Source organism: Volvox carteri (genome assembly GCF_000143455.1).
Source record: "Volvox carteri f. nagariensis unplaced genomic scaffold VOLCAscaffold_74, whole genome shotgun sequence".
Taxonomy (NCBI): Eukaryota; Viridiplantae; Chlorophyta; class Chlorophyceae; order Chlamydomonadales; family Volvocaceae; genus Volvox; species Volvox carteri.
In genome coordinates this window covers 604,874-618,757 of record NW_003307617.1, presented here as the reverse complement: position 1 = coordinate 618,757, position 13,884 = coordinate 604,874, and the positions used below count along the sequence as shown (strand labels likewise).

At 58.9% G+C, this 13,884-nt stretch overlaps 1 protein-coding gene across 1 annotated transcript; it reads left to right on the top strand.

Moving 5' to 3' along the window:
* Window positions 1–59: 59 nt before the first annotated feature.
* On the top strand, window positions 60–11,482 carry VOLCADRAFT_98646 (uncharacterized protein; the record flags this gene model as incomplete). Its single annotated transcript, XM_002957512.1, has 14 exons — window positions 60–229; window positions 686–804; window positions 1,669–1,831; window positions 2,158–2,272; window positions 2,685–3,900; window positions 4,255–4,397; window positions 4,895–5,152; window positions 5,690–5,881; window positions 6,018–6,086; window positions 6,483–6,806; window positions 7,007–7,221; window positions 7,386–7,804; window positions 8,093–9,454; window positions 10,725–11,482. Coding segments are annotated over 14 exons (5,523 nt in total), but the record flags the coding sequence as incomplete, so codon positions are not given.
* Window positions 11,483–13,884: the final 2,402 nt, after the last annotated feature.

Below are 13,884 nucleotides of genomic sequence, written 5' to 3'. Positions count from 1 at the left end.
CCTCCATCCCGCCAGCTGAGCTCCGGCGTTGCTCCGCACTCCGCCATTTGGAACTGGAGGACAACCGGCTGGCCACCCCCGTGCTGGATCTACGCGCACTGTCAAACCTCGTATCGCTACAGCTGTACGGCAACCCGCTGGAGTACCTGCCAGAGCTGTCACCCGCCACGGCGTTGCGGACATTGAGTTTGGCAAATGTACGAATTATGGCGGATGCGGCGTACAGCAGGTGGGGGATCTCTGGTGGGCATTAGTAGTCGTAGTGGTGGTGGTGGTGGAATGGGAGGCGAAGGGGGTGGGGGTGGGGGTGGAAGGGGGTCGCAAATGTGGGTAGGTGTATGGATGGGGCTGGGCGGAGCTGCAGGAGGGGGAAAGCGGGGGGGGGATTTGTGTTTGTTTCTAGATCCGAACTCGGATCCAGATTGATGTGTCGGCCGGGGGGTTTTGGCCGCCCAGGTAGGACGAGGGGCCTGTGCAACAGAGGACGTCAGGCGGGCCGAAAGCCCGCGACAACACGCCACAAAACAAAACACGCAAAACCGCTCGTCCCAACACGACCTACTGTACGGCTCATGTGACGCACGTTCTGGCCACACGCCACATACCGCAAAGAACGCGCTCCGAACAAGGACGCCCCCCCCCCTTGTCTCCCCTTGTCTCCTTGGGTGCGTGTCTCCGTGTGCAGATGGGAGGTGGAGGTGGCCCCCATGCCGTACATCTCCCGGGGCCACAAGCTGGCGCCGCTGTTCAAGCTGACGTTCCGTCGTAGCAGCTGTCAGCACCCGCTGCTGGCGGGGGCGCTAGGTGGGGCGTTAGGTGGTGGTGTGGGGCCTGGCGGTGTGGGGCGTTAGGTGGTGGTGTGGGGCCTGGCGGTGTGGGGCGTTAGGTGGTGGTGTGGGGCCTGGCGGTGTGGGGCGTTAGGTGGTGGTGTGGGGCCTGGCGGTGTGGGGCGTTAGGTGGTGGTGTGGGGCCTGGCGGTGTGGGGCGTTAGGTGGTGGTGTGGGGCCTGGCGGTGTGGGGCGTTAGGTGGTGGTGTGGGGCCTGGCGGTGTGGGGCGTTAGGTGGTGGTGTGGGGCCTGGCGGTGGTGGAGTGGGGCCTGGTGGGTGTGGCCAGATGGTTACAGGGACCTGGTGGGTCAGGTCAGGGAGGCAGCCAACATGTTGGGGGACCAGGGGCGGAAGCAGGAAAATTTAGGAACCTTTCTTCCGCCCTCCATGCGCCGGCCATGTGTGTGCCGCTGCTGGTCCCCATCACCCTGGTGCGTGTAGGAGTATCTGCAGCGGCGTTGCGGCTCTTTTTCCTTGCAGCCTGCAGCAGCTTCAAATAGGAAATTGATACCTAATTTATTGCTGGCCTCCATCACTATTACCACCACCATCATCATCGCTTTCCCCACGCACTCTCCCCACATATCAACACACGCACACACACACACACACACCCATACACACCCACACACATACACACCCACGCACATCCACATCCACACCCACACAAATACACACACATACATACGCACACACACATACACACCCACACAAATACACACACATACACACGCACACACACATACACACGCACACACCCATACACACACAAATACACACACACATACACACACATACACACACACACAAATACTCGCACACACACATACACGCACGCAGGTCGTATCTCCGAGGACCGGGCCAACTGCGAGCTGATAGCGCGCGAGGAGACCGCCATTCAGCAACTGGTCCTCATGGCGCTGTCGGAGCAGCCGGTGGTGGCGGAACAGGCATGTCGTACACTGGGGGCGCTTGCGCAGCTGGGGCTGACGACCGCCAGACGGTGGGTAACGGTGGGTTTGCGGGATGCTGTGTGGGGTGTGATCTGCTGGCCCAGGGCCCCCGAGTATGCTGGCGGGGAGAGGGGGAAATGTTCGGTGTGGTTCTGGAGCGGATGGTGGGGGCGTGTGTCTAGGGTTCTATGTGCAGATGGCTGGATGCGGCTCTTTCTGAACGTTGTGTTTGGGAGCTCGTGTGTATCTGTTGTCTATGTGTGTCTCAATCTCAAATCTCCCACGCGGCGTTACTCACCCACCCACGAAACCGTCCCAACCACCCCTAACCATCCCAACCACTTTAACTACCAACCGACAACTTACGCCTTTTCAGATTGCTGTCGCATGATGTGGTCTCCACCATCTTGACGTTACTTCGGAGCCCGCGAAGAGCGAGCAAGATGTGCGGGTTGGCACTGCTGGGGAGCCTGGCGGCGGCATCGGAGGCGGTGAGTGGTGGTACGGGTGGCCATTCGCCACTTCAACTTTGTGGCGGTGGGGGGTGGGTGCGTGTAGGTTTCGTACGGTGTACGGTAGCATCCGTCCGTACTTGTTTTTTTCCCCGTTCGTTACAGTTGCTGGCGCGGTGCACCCACCTAACATAGTGAGCAAAGTGAGGGAAAGAAGTTGAGCGGACATTCTCGATTGGGGGGAGCTCTTTGTTATGCATCTGCTGCGTCCCTTATTTGTTTCAATTTAGTGGATTGTATACTTCGAGGTACCGTAGCCTCCTCCACTCTACCCTCCTTCCCGTACTCGCTAACCCTCCGACCCGCCCCAACATTGTTATCGACGCACGGCGCTTCGCGCGCAACCTCCACGGCCACGATCGCATCGGTGGCGGCGGCAATTTCCTTGCAGGTGAGCGCGGAGCTGCTAACATTAGAGCTGCTACAGCTGCTACAGGCGTGTATCCAGGGGGATGATCGGGACCCACGGGTCGCGGCTCTCGGCACACTCGCTAACCTGGCCTTCTGTCGCGACAATAAGCTTAAGATACGAGCGGCGCCGGGTCTGTTGTCGACCCTTATTGAACTGGCGGCTGCGCCCTCCGGCACCGCTGCCGCCGCGGTGGCGGCGGCGCCGGTCTGCCGCGGCTCGCCGATTTCCGCCGCCGGTGCCGCCGCGGTGGCGGCGGCACCGCGAGCTGGCGCCGAACAACTTCCGGACGGTCCAGCACAAGTTGACGATATTCTGAGCCCTGTACGGCAAGTCGCGGAAGCTTGGCCGGTGGCGTCGCCGCCGCGGCCGCCACCTTCGGCGGCCCTTGCGGCACCAGCCGTTGTACGAATGCCGCTCCGTGCGATCGCTGGCGGCGGTGGCGGCGGCCTCCATCGTCACAGTGATACCGGCGGTGGCGGTGGCAGCGGCAGCGCTTCGACAGTGTCTTTTGGGGTCGGATCGCCGCCGGGTCCCTCCGCCGCGTCTATGTCGTACAGTAGCCACAGTCAGGGCCTGAAATCCTTCCAGGCGGCGCCGGGCTACTCCTCTGCTGGTGCTGCTGCAGGCGGCGTCACCAGCGCCTCTGGCGCCTCAAAGGCCACCTCGGGCGCAGCTTCACCGGCGGACGTGCTTTCGCCGCCGCAACAGCAACATGTACGATGGATGCACCACGCCGCCTCGACACCCGCCACCGTTGGCCTTGCCGTCGCTGCCGCCAGTGGCGGCGGCGGCGGCAGCTCCGCCGCCGCCGCTGCAACCGCGGCGGCCTCGCGCGGCTTATCGCCATCACCGAACCCCGGTAGCGGCGGGGGCGGCGGCCCATTATTGCCAACATCCCCGACGGGCTGCGACACCAGCGCCACTGCCGCCGCTGCCGCCGCCGCTGCCAGCGGCTTGCCGCCGCAGATTTCCCTGGCGCCGCCGCGTGCGGTTCCGGAGCCGGTTGCACATCGCGACCAGGCGCGACTGCTGGCGATCAAGGTCCTGGCCATCCTTGGCGAGAATGAGCATGTACGGCGGGCGGTGGGGCAGCCACCCATCTCGGAACGGGGCGTACGGGTGCTGGCGCTGGACGGTGGTGGCATGCGGGGCCTTGCGCTGGTGCAGATCATGCGCCACATTGAACGTCGAACAGGTACGGTGGAGGCCGCCATCTCGGCCACCTGGACTCGGTTGGACCTGGATTCGTAGGTCTTATCGGCGCCCATTCCATCCTCACTCCTCCTCACACCTTTTCCCTTTCACACTCGTCCCGAATGCTAACAACCGCCAACTACCTCGATATATATAGCTTTGGTTTGACGTAGGGTTTTACATTGTGTTGTAACGTAAGGTCAGTAAACCTTCCTTCCAAACCCGCTTCTCTCCATTTTTGGCTTTTGGACATATGATTTCCCCCCCTCCCTCTCACTCCCTCTCCCCATCCCCTTTTTTGCCCCTCTCCTCCCTCCATCTTCCTGCCTTCCCCCCTCCTCCACCCCCCCTCCAGGCCGGCCCCTTCATCAGTTGTTCGATCTAGTGGTGGGCACCTCCACCGGCGCCATCGTGGCCGTCGGACTGGGAATATTCCACTTCACACTGGACCAGTGCGAGTCCATTTACACGGGGCTGGGCCACAAGGTCTTCAACCAGGTTCGCGATGGGCCGGTGTGAAGGGCAGGTTCCTCTTGAACCTATATGGGGGGTATGAGGATCCTTGGAAAGCTCGGGGTCGGGGGGAGGAGGAGGAGGTTTGGGTGTGTGTGTCTGTGTGTGTGTTTCGAGGAAGGTTGCGATAGCAGTGTATATAGTGGGAGGCTATGTGTTGTTCGGAATTTTTCAACCTCCATGTTGTGCGAGACGAAGATGTCCTCTCTCAACAACCCCCTGATGACGTGGCGGCAATGGTCTTTCTCCTTCCGGATGCAAGCTGAGAGAAGCGTTTCTAAAGCTGTGGCAAGCTGGCCTACCTAGGTGCCTCTGGTCTCTGGTTGCAAGATTTTTGTAATATCTTAGCTGTTTTCGTTCTTCCTTTGAAAGAATGCCAGGAAAAAAAAGAAGACCAGCGCTGATGCATCTTACTGGGCAAAGTTTCCCGACACATGCATCCCTCCCCCCTCCTGCCCTCTGTCTGTATACCACCCTTACAGGCTGGCGCGAGTCCTCGGGACGAGCTGCTGGCGGCAGCACAGGCACAGGCCGCCGCCAGCGCTGCTGCTACCGCTGGCGGCAGCAGCAGTAGCACTAGCGGCACCGGTGCTAGTACCGCCGGTACTGGCTGGCGTGACAGCCTCTTTCGCGTGGTCCGTGGCACCTCCACGAACCTCCGTGTCGCAGTGTACGGCTTCAAACACGATGCCACGACGTTTGAGGAGCTGCTGCGCCAGATGTGCGATTTGAAGAAGCTGGTGGGGCTGGGGTGGGGAGTAGGGATGGGTCGAGTGGGGGTGGTTGATGCTTTGGGTTATGATGTGTTGAACCCCGGTGCATATATGTATGTATGTATGTATGTATGTATGTATGTATGTATGTATGTATGTATGTATGTATGTATGTATGTATGTATGTATGTATGTATGTATGTATGTATCGGTACGTAGGTAGGTACGCATGCATGTGGTGGACCTTCCTTGCTTTTTGCATTATCACGTTTAAATTGAAAGGTCGCGCACAACAAAGCCACGGTTCATTTTTTGACAAACACAGACACACAAACACACGGCTGGGCGCATTACTGCACATACACACACGCGTGCATATCCCCCTCTTCCTCTCCCTACCCCCTACCCTTTCCCCCCGGGGCTTTGAATGTCTGCTGTTTTCCTCCCTTCTTGTCTTTGCTACAAACCCCCCGTGTGCTCCCCTTCCCCCTCACAAACACACAAACACACACACACACACGCACACGCGCACACCCTCTTCCTCCCCCTGCACACCCCGCTCAGGGCTGTAGTTCCAGTCAGCTGATAGATGCTGCAGCCCTGGGCTCCCCCAAGGTGGCGGCTGTAGCCACCCTCGTGTCATGTTGCCCGGTGACCCCCTTCCTCTTCACCAGCTACGAGCTGCCGCCCGATGTGGCCCCCGCAGCCGCGGCCATGAGGGCATGTCCCTCCTCCAGTCGACACCTTGTGTGGCAGGTGAGCTGTGTTTGGGGGTGAAGAGGGGTCTCACGAGTGCTGCCCTCGGGTCCTTTTGTTCCTATCTGTTTGTTGCTCTGGTTGAATGTGCCTGCGCCTCTGTGTGGGTGCGTGTGCCTTTCTTGTGCTCGTGCAGGCTGTACGAGCATCATCTGCAGCGCCGTACTACTTGGACGACTTTGTGTGCGGGGATGAGCGTTACCAGGTGAGTGGTGGGTCCCCGCGGCAAGACCCGTGATATGTGTGTGTGTATCTGTATGTGTGTGGAAGTAGGAAGGTAGGTAGGTAGGTAAGGTAGGTGCGTCCTTACACTTTGTGTTTTGAGTAAGCCTAAAGCCCTAAGTAAATCCCCCCGCTTCCCCCCTGCTCTACCCCCAACCCCCAATCCCTGAACGGCACCGCCGCCGTAACCGCCACGTTCCCACTTTAACCGCCTTCTGGCTCTGCCTCATGCAAAACCGCCCATGGAAACCCCCTCTCCGTGGGTATATAAATACGGAGGGCCCCCCGCATTTGTATCACGGAACCCGGTAAACATAAAAGTAATCGAATTCCCTCCGCATGCACCCCCTCAACCCTTCCTTGACCCCTTCAATCCCAGGACGGCGCCGCCACCGCCAACAACCCCGCCATCCTAGCCCTCCAGCAAGCCCGACTGCTCTGGCCGGGTGTCAAGCTCGACACCTTGGTGAGCATCGGCTGCGGCGCCGCCCCCCCGACACGGCGGGAACGTGGCGCCCATGCCGTGCTGGACACGGGGGCGGTGTTGGTGGATGCCGCCACGTCGCCCGACCGCGCTGACGAGGCGCTGTCGACGTTGCTGCCGCTGGTGCCCGGTGTGAAGTACTTTCGTTTCCAGCCGGTTCATGAGCGGTGCTCCATGGAACTTGATGACGTGAATCCGCAGCACTGGGCGGCGTTGCAGGTGTGTGTTTGTAGGGGCGTGTGGGCGTGTGTGTATAGGTGTTTTTTGCGAGTGGATGGGGAGAGAGAGAGAGAACTTTACATTTGTTATACTTCCTTCCCCCCCATTCCGTATGATTTCCCACTCATCATGATGTGTGTGTCTCTCTCTCTCTTGTCTTGTGCGCGCGTCACCCTCTTTCGGCGCTACTTCTCGTACAGGCGGCCGTGGACGAGTACTGTACAGCACATGCGGCTCGCATTGACGAGCTGGCGGAGCTGCTCTTGTCGGGTCGCGATGGCGAGGGAGCTCTCGCGGACAGCTCGGGCTGTACGGCAGCGGGTGGCGGGGCGGAGGTGGCGCAGGAGGATCCCTTCGAGGTGCCGCCGGGGGTCGGACCCGAGGGGTGCCCACTCGCCCCCGTACCCCGTATCAGGTGGGTTTTAGGTGGGTTTTAAGGGGGTTTTAAGGGGGTTTTAAGGGGGTTTAGCCGTCAATATCTTATTTGGGCGCCGCGACGCACAACAGCTGAAATTTTATATTAAAGTTTTTTATTGTTTTTTATCGCCATATCGTCACATCTTCATCGTGCCTAAACAGGCTCGGGCCCCGGCGCGGCGTGGTGATTGTTGAGGCCCCGCGAGCAGTCCACCCCAGCGGCGTGCAGCACCTGACGGCGACCGCCGCCGCCGCCGCCGCCTCGTCATCAGCATTATCGGCATCATTAACCAGCGGCGGCTGTGGCGGCGGCGGGGCAGGAGACGGCTCTTCGGGAGGACGACTTGGCCTGGTTCCGGAGCAGCTGGTAGTGGAGGCCCTGGCCCGGCGGCCTCATCTGCTGCGTCGCTGCGATCTGGCTGCTACAGCCGCTGATGCGGCGCTGTCGGCGGCGCTGGTTGAGGCCCACATGCGTTGCCTGGAATCTCAGCAACAACTGCAGCACCAGAGGCAAATGAAAGATGAAGAAGAAGAAAAAGAAGAACAAGGACAGCTGCAGCAACGCCAAGAGCGGAGCAAAGGTCAAAAACGGGGATGGGATGGGCAATTGCAGCCGCAGCCGCAGCCGCAGCAGCAGCCGCAGCCGCAGCAGCAGCCGCAGCCGCAGCCGCAGCCGCAGCCGCAGCAGCAGCAGCAGCAGACTCTAAAGCCGAGCCCGCAGCGGGCGACGGAAGGAGTAGCGTCAAGGGCGGCCAGTGAAGCCCCTCCTCTAGTACCCGGCCCCGAAACCAAGCAACAGGATTTGGAGCAGGAAGAGGCGGCGCGGAGGGCGCCATCTCAGCTTCGGGGTGCTCGCGCGCACAGCACAGGCTCTGGAGGACCTGTGCTGGCGCCGGTTGCGGTTGCGGCGGCGGAGGAAGCAGCCGGCGTGGTGGCGGCGGTAGCGGCGGCGGCAGCGGAGGAGAGGAATGCGAGGCCAACGCTGGGGGTGTTGCCGCGCACAACGGCAGCGTCGGCACGCTTCTTTGCTACGGACCCAACCGCTGCTGTTGTCGTACCCAGCGCCGTCAGCGGACTAATAAGTCCCCCTCGGACGATGGCAGCGACGCCGCGTGGCGCTGCCGCTAATGTTAGGCACTGGATGTCGGGCAGTAGCGGCCGCGGCGGCGGCGGCGGCGGAGCGGTGTCCGGCTCCGGTGGTTGGACGCTGACGGCGGCGGCCAGCGCCGCTGGTGACGGCGGTGGCGCGGGCCTTATGGAGGTAGCGGGTGATGTGGTGGCGGCCGAGGCAGCCGCGGCGGCGGCGGCGGCAGCGGCCGAGACGGCGGCCGTTGCGACAGTGGTGGGCGTGCCTGGGCCGCCAGCACCGGCGGCAGCGGTGGCGGCGGAGCCGTCCTCGGTAGCCGACGCTGCTGCGGAGGCAGCAGAAGCAGCGGGCGCGAAAACATCTGCGATCGGTGACGCCGGTGCGGGGAGCAGTAGCAGTAGCGCCGCCACCGCCGCATCAACCGCAGCCAGCGCCGCGGCGACGGCCACATCCCTGTTGTACGACTTCCTATTCCAGAAAAGGTCAACGAGTGCACGCGGCTTGAGCACCGGCGGCGCACCCTCCGCGGGCAGCACCGCCGCCGTTACGGCGGCGGCGGCAGCGCCAACGGCGACGTTGGCGGCTGTCACCGCGAAATCGGGACCATCCCCCGGGCTGACTTCTGCGCCAGCTGCTGGCGAGGCACCTGGGCCAATCGCGGCTCCCCTACCCCTAGTGCCCAGCTGTGGCACGTCACCCTCCCTCCTCCACGCCACCACAATTACCACAACCAGCGAGGCTCCACTTACACCTCCTCCGTCCGCCGCAACCGCGCACACCCCACCGCCCCGCGGCAGCTCGGGCAGCGCCGTCGCAGCGGCGGCGGCTTCACCGGAGGCGACCGGAGGCAGCCGCTCGGGCAGAGCCAGGGCACACGGCGGCGCCGGCGCCATCGCCGCCGCCACCGCATCCCTCCGCACCCCTCCTCCTCACGAAGTGCAACCGGCGGTGTTGCTCGCGGCTTTGCTGCAGGACCTACAAGAGCGTTGTGGACTGTTGCACTTGGGTCTGCAGCCAGTGTACGACAGCAGCGGCATGGCGTGTGGCGGCGGCGGCAGTGGTGTTGCGTGCCGGAGCGGGGTTGAGGAGGACTGCGGGCTCGTGGCCGGATGGATCGAAGATGTCGTGGCGGTGGTGGAGCCAGGTAAGGTTGGAGCGCTGTCATTTGGGCGCTTCAGACCCCGCAAAATCGACCGCTCTCAAACCTCGATCTAGACCCCCCTTCACATTCGCATTGACCCGTCTCGTACGGGTCCAACCACCACCCAATCCCGCTCTCCACTTCAGCCAATTATGACGATGATGATGATGATCAATTCCTTCCTCCTTGCCTTCTCATTAGGGTTGGCACGGGTACTATACTAGGAAAGAGTACTGTACTAGAATAGTACTAGAAATAGTACTACATACTATGCAGGGCTCTAAACTGGCACTAGTTTACGACGCTCGTACCGCGTTCGTACATAGTAAAATAATATAGTAAAAATAGTACTAGATAACACTAGATTTGGGTTTGGATAGTGTCAAGTATTAGTTGGACCAAGTCGAGATCTGCAGTCAAGCTGTATTTTGAAGGGCTATAGCCGCGTCTTCGAGCTGTGCTACGTAGTTTTGATGAATAATGTCGAGGGAATCCAGTATAAAGAATGACAAGGCGGTCAGAGGCTTGCAGCCTGGCCCAGACGTCCCCCCTGAAGTTCTCCGCTCTCGGAATGAGCTGTTCAACAAGCTACATAACCAGAAGCACACCAGCAGCAGCAGCAGCAGCAGCAGCAGGGCACCCAGGGAAACGCGCAGCTGCCGATGCTGACCCCGGAGGGTGTGCTGCCGTACATCCCTAACACGCAGATTGATGACTGATCGATGATAGATTGAGCTGCTGCAGTTTGCCGAATTGGAGGGTTACGTACTGGGCCGCACGGGAGGTTGTAGTGCAGGAACTTCACTAGTATGACGTCCGTGTGTTGTCTTGTGAACATTGGGTCTTCTATCTGTGATTATGTCTTTATGTGCCATAACACGCCTTGAGACATGGGGTTTGGGGTCCACCCACCGGGCACTGAACTAACAAAAAGTGATCTGGATGACCGCAGCGATCTGCTTTCTAATGTCTAAGTAGATATTTAGAAAGAACAAAAGAAGACTTTTCCAACGGTGTAATTTTCAGGTACAACGGTTGGCCGTACACCCCCCTTCTACTGGGAACGTGCACCTGCCTAGTAATAGTATCATAGTACTACATTACTATATATAGTACTATTTCTTACTATACTATGCTATTTGGTTTTTCAAATATAGTATTCTTGCCAACCCTACTTCTCATACACCTCTCATACACCCCCCTCAACACACCTCCCAGCTAAATCCAGTCCCACAACGTCATCACTTTTATCGCCATCGTTTCTTGTGTGCAGGTCCCGACGCGGATCGCATCCTGTCAGAGCTGGGCTATCCTACCACCACCACCACCACCAGCGGCGGCACTCCGCGGCCCAGCTTGGCGTCGCTATTCGCGGCGACGAAAGGGGCGCCCCTGGAGTCGAGTCGCTGTCGCTCTTATCGGCTACTGGCCCGCCAGGAGGTCTGGCACAACGGCTGCCCGCTGGCCACGCTGCTACTGCAGGTCACCCGGCCCGCCGCGCTGCTACGTCCCAGCGACCTGGCCGCCATGGGGCCGCAGCTCAGCGGTCTCGTAATCACCGCCGCCGCGCCGCTGCCGCCCGCCGTCACGACCGCCCTGCTCTACGCCGGCGCCGCGGCAGTGATCTGCCCCGACACGCCGCTGCCGCCGCCGCAGCCGGCCCCCACCACGCTACCCGCCGATATGTCCGTACAGATCCCGTACATGGCCGTGCCGTACAGCGCTGCTGGAGGAGCTAGCGGGCATCAAGGTTCGCAAACACAAACGTCGTCGGTCCTCTCATCTGGCGGGCTGCAGGCGGCGGGTGGCGGTATCGGGAACACTGTCATGAACGGGTCTGGGTCTGGATCTGGGGCTACTTGCGCTGCAGGAGGAGGAGGAGGTGCAAATGTGGGTCCTGATGTGCTCGTGAGTTACTTTGAGGCGCTTGTGGGGGAGCTTGTGGAGGGGTCGACGGTGCTGGGCGCGATCACGGCGGCGGACCGGCAGCATGCCGCGTTGCGGGACCGCATCGTGTTCCACCACTTATGATAACAGCAGCAACAACAGCAACAGCAGCAGCAGCAGCAGATAACAGCAGCAGCAGCAGCAAAACAACAACTCTCCTCAAATGAACCTACCCAGCTTTCTAAAGCTCAGCTGCGAACCCTATAGCTCCTGGCCCTAGCTTCTTGGCTACTAGCTCCCAAGCCATGAATATTCCGCCGTAGTATTCCGCAGGAGGAGGGAGGGGTTGCTGGTGTGGGAGGGGACTCTTGGCGTGTGTGCGTTACGAAACAGAGGATGCAGCGCATGCGGTAGTGGGTAGGCAGGCAGGTAGGTAGCTAGGCAGGTAAGCAGATCGGTAGGTAGGTATTGTAATTTAAAGTGTTATTAAAAGGTCACACATGTGGTGCAGCCGTGCCGTGCATTACATGTATGGATGGATAGGTCTGGCCATGGCGCGGCGATTGCTGGTTTGTATGTTACAAATACAAAATGTCGAGGAAAAAGGGAACAGGAAAAAGAAGAAGAACCCCCGAGCGGGACCCGCATGTTGCTCCGGACACCTACACGTCTTGCAGGTTGGTTTTGTTGCAATGTGGGTTTGGCTCGTTTTACAGCACTGCATGGGTCGTGAAAGTATATGTATGGCCATCTTCTAAGGATTTTGCAGGTACGGCATCATTTGCTCCTGGAGCCGAGGGGGTTGTACGACATCGTACGGGTGAGTGTGTCATCGTAGCTAGTGTTAACCGTCGCCGTCGCCGCTGCCTGGGGCTAGTCCCTCCATGACCCCTCCATGACCCTGGGGGCATGGGGAGTTGTATATCTATGTATGTATGTGAGGAGTGCGTGCGTCATCGAGTTCATACACACACACACACACACACAAACACAAACTCACACATGTATGGGCGGAGGCTCCTGCTTGCGCGCGTGTTGTCTCTCGTGCTAATCGTTATGTGAGGTGTTCTGCGCGCATTATGGCGGGTGGCTCGAGTGGCCTTTCTACGTTAGCACTAGAATGCGCTACACGTCCTCCTAGGAAGGATCCGTACAATGTCGTGAATGAGGACGTACAGCAGTTTGGGGGGTCCTTAGAGAATAACACCCCGCAGAGTGTAAGGAACGTCAAAAGCTAGGAGGCCGGAACTTACCTCCAGTGGTGTGCAGTGATTTGGTACTACAGTCGCATCGGTAGAGCATGTGCATTTGCATGTGCAGCGTACACTACTACGTCCGTATATGATCCTAATTAATTGCCGTACCGTGCGGGTTGTGGTACACGGCTATTGCCGTGTCGGTGGTGGAAAAATAAATGTCAAATATTTGTAGGGTTTGCTGTACAAAGGACTGCACAGGTGGTGCAGTAATAACGATGTAGACTTGATCATCTCCAGGACGTTGCGGACTTCACCACGTATTGTAAGGACAGAAACGTGTGGTTCAAATCTCGGTGTCGGTGTTTGCCGCATCTTTAACATGTCATACTACAGTAGCATATCCAATTAATCAGATCCGAACCGTTCAGCAAGTGTCCGCATGTTGCGGCTCCCGTACAGCCATCAGATGATTCGGGTTTTTCATATGCATGGTTTGGCATGGCCTGTAAAAAGACGCTGGCTCAGAGAGAGTGTATGTGTGTGTTTGTGTTTTTTTCGTGTGTATGTGTGTGTGTGTGTGTTTTGTTTGTTACAGTGGGCTCGTGACTGACTCATGGACAAGAGCCATGCGTGTACAGGTGACTCACTGTCATGGCGAGTGACACACGATCCCATGTATTTATTCACTCATCGCACATTGCCGTCGTGCTCCGTCCTGAAGGCTTCCGTACCTTTCCAAACAACCGAAACTCAAAGTATGAACAGCCAGATCCGAAACCAAAAACCACAGCAATAACCAACACCTCCCACGGCGCCGAATCATCGCGATCCTGTTCAACCGTACATAAAAACATGAAACATCAGCTCTGATATGCACCGTGACATACCGTACGAAAAAAACCCCGTTCAGATGAAGACATGCAAGATCAGACAATAACAAAAGAGAACGAAGCCAGACGGATTCGTACAATTTGTGCAGCTTGTTTCTCCCCCCCGTTTGAGTCCGGTCATTTCTTATAAACATGGAGAAGCCAATTTAACCGAAGTCCCCTAGAAAAGGTGGACACCTTGCGACAGTAAAAGCCGCTTAGATCAATGAAAAAAACATCAGTCTCCGGAACGCATAATTTGAGGCGTATATATGTATGTATATGTGTATGTATGTACGTTCGTGTGCAGGTACTTCTGGCAGTAATTGACGCACTCCCTTCAGCTGATGCTATCGTGATCGTCATCGTGATCGTCATCGTGACCGGGCATGTCCGGGCATCTCATTGCGCATCTGTTCTATTCCCACAGCACAGGTGTTTTGCCCCCGAGCCCTCCTGACCTCCACACGCCCACTAC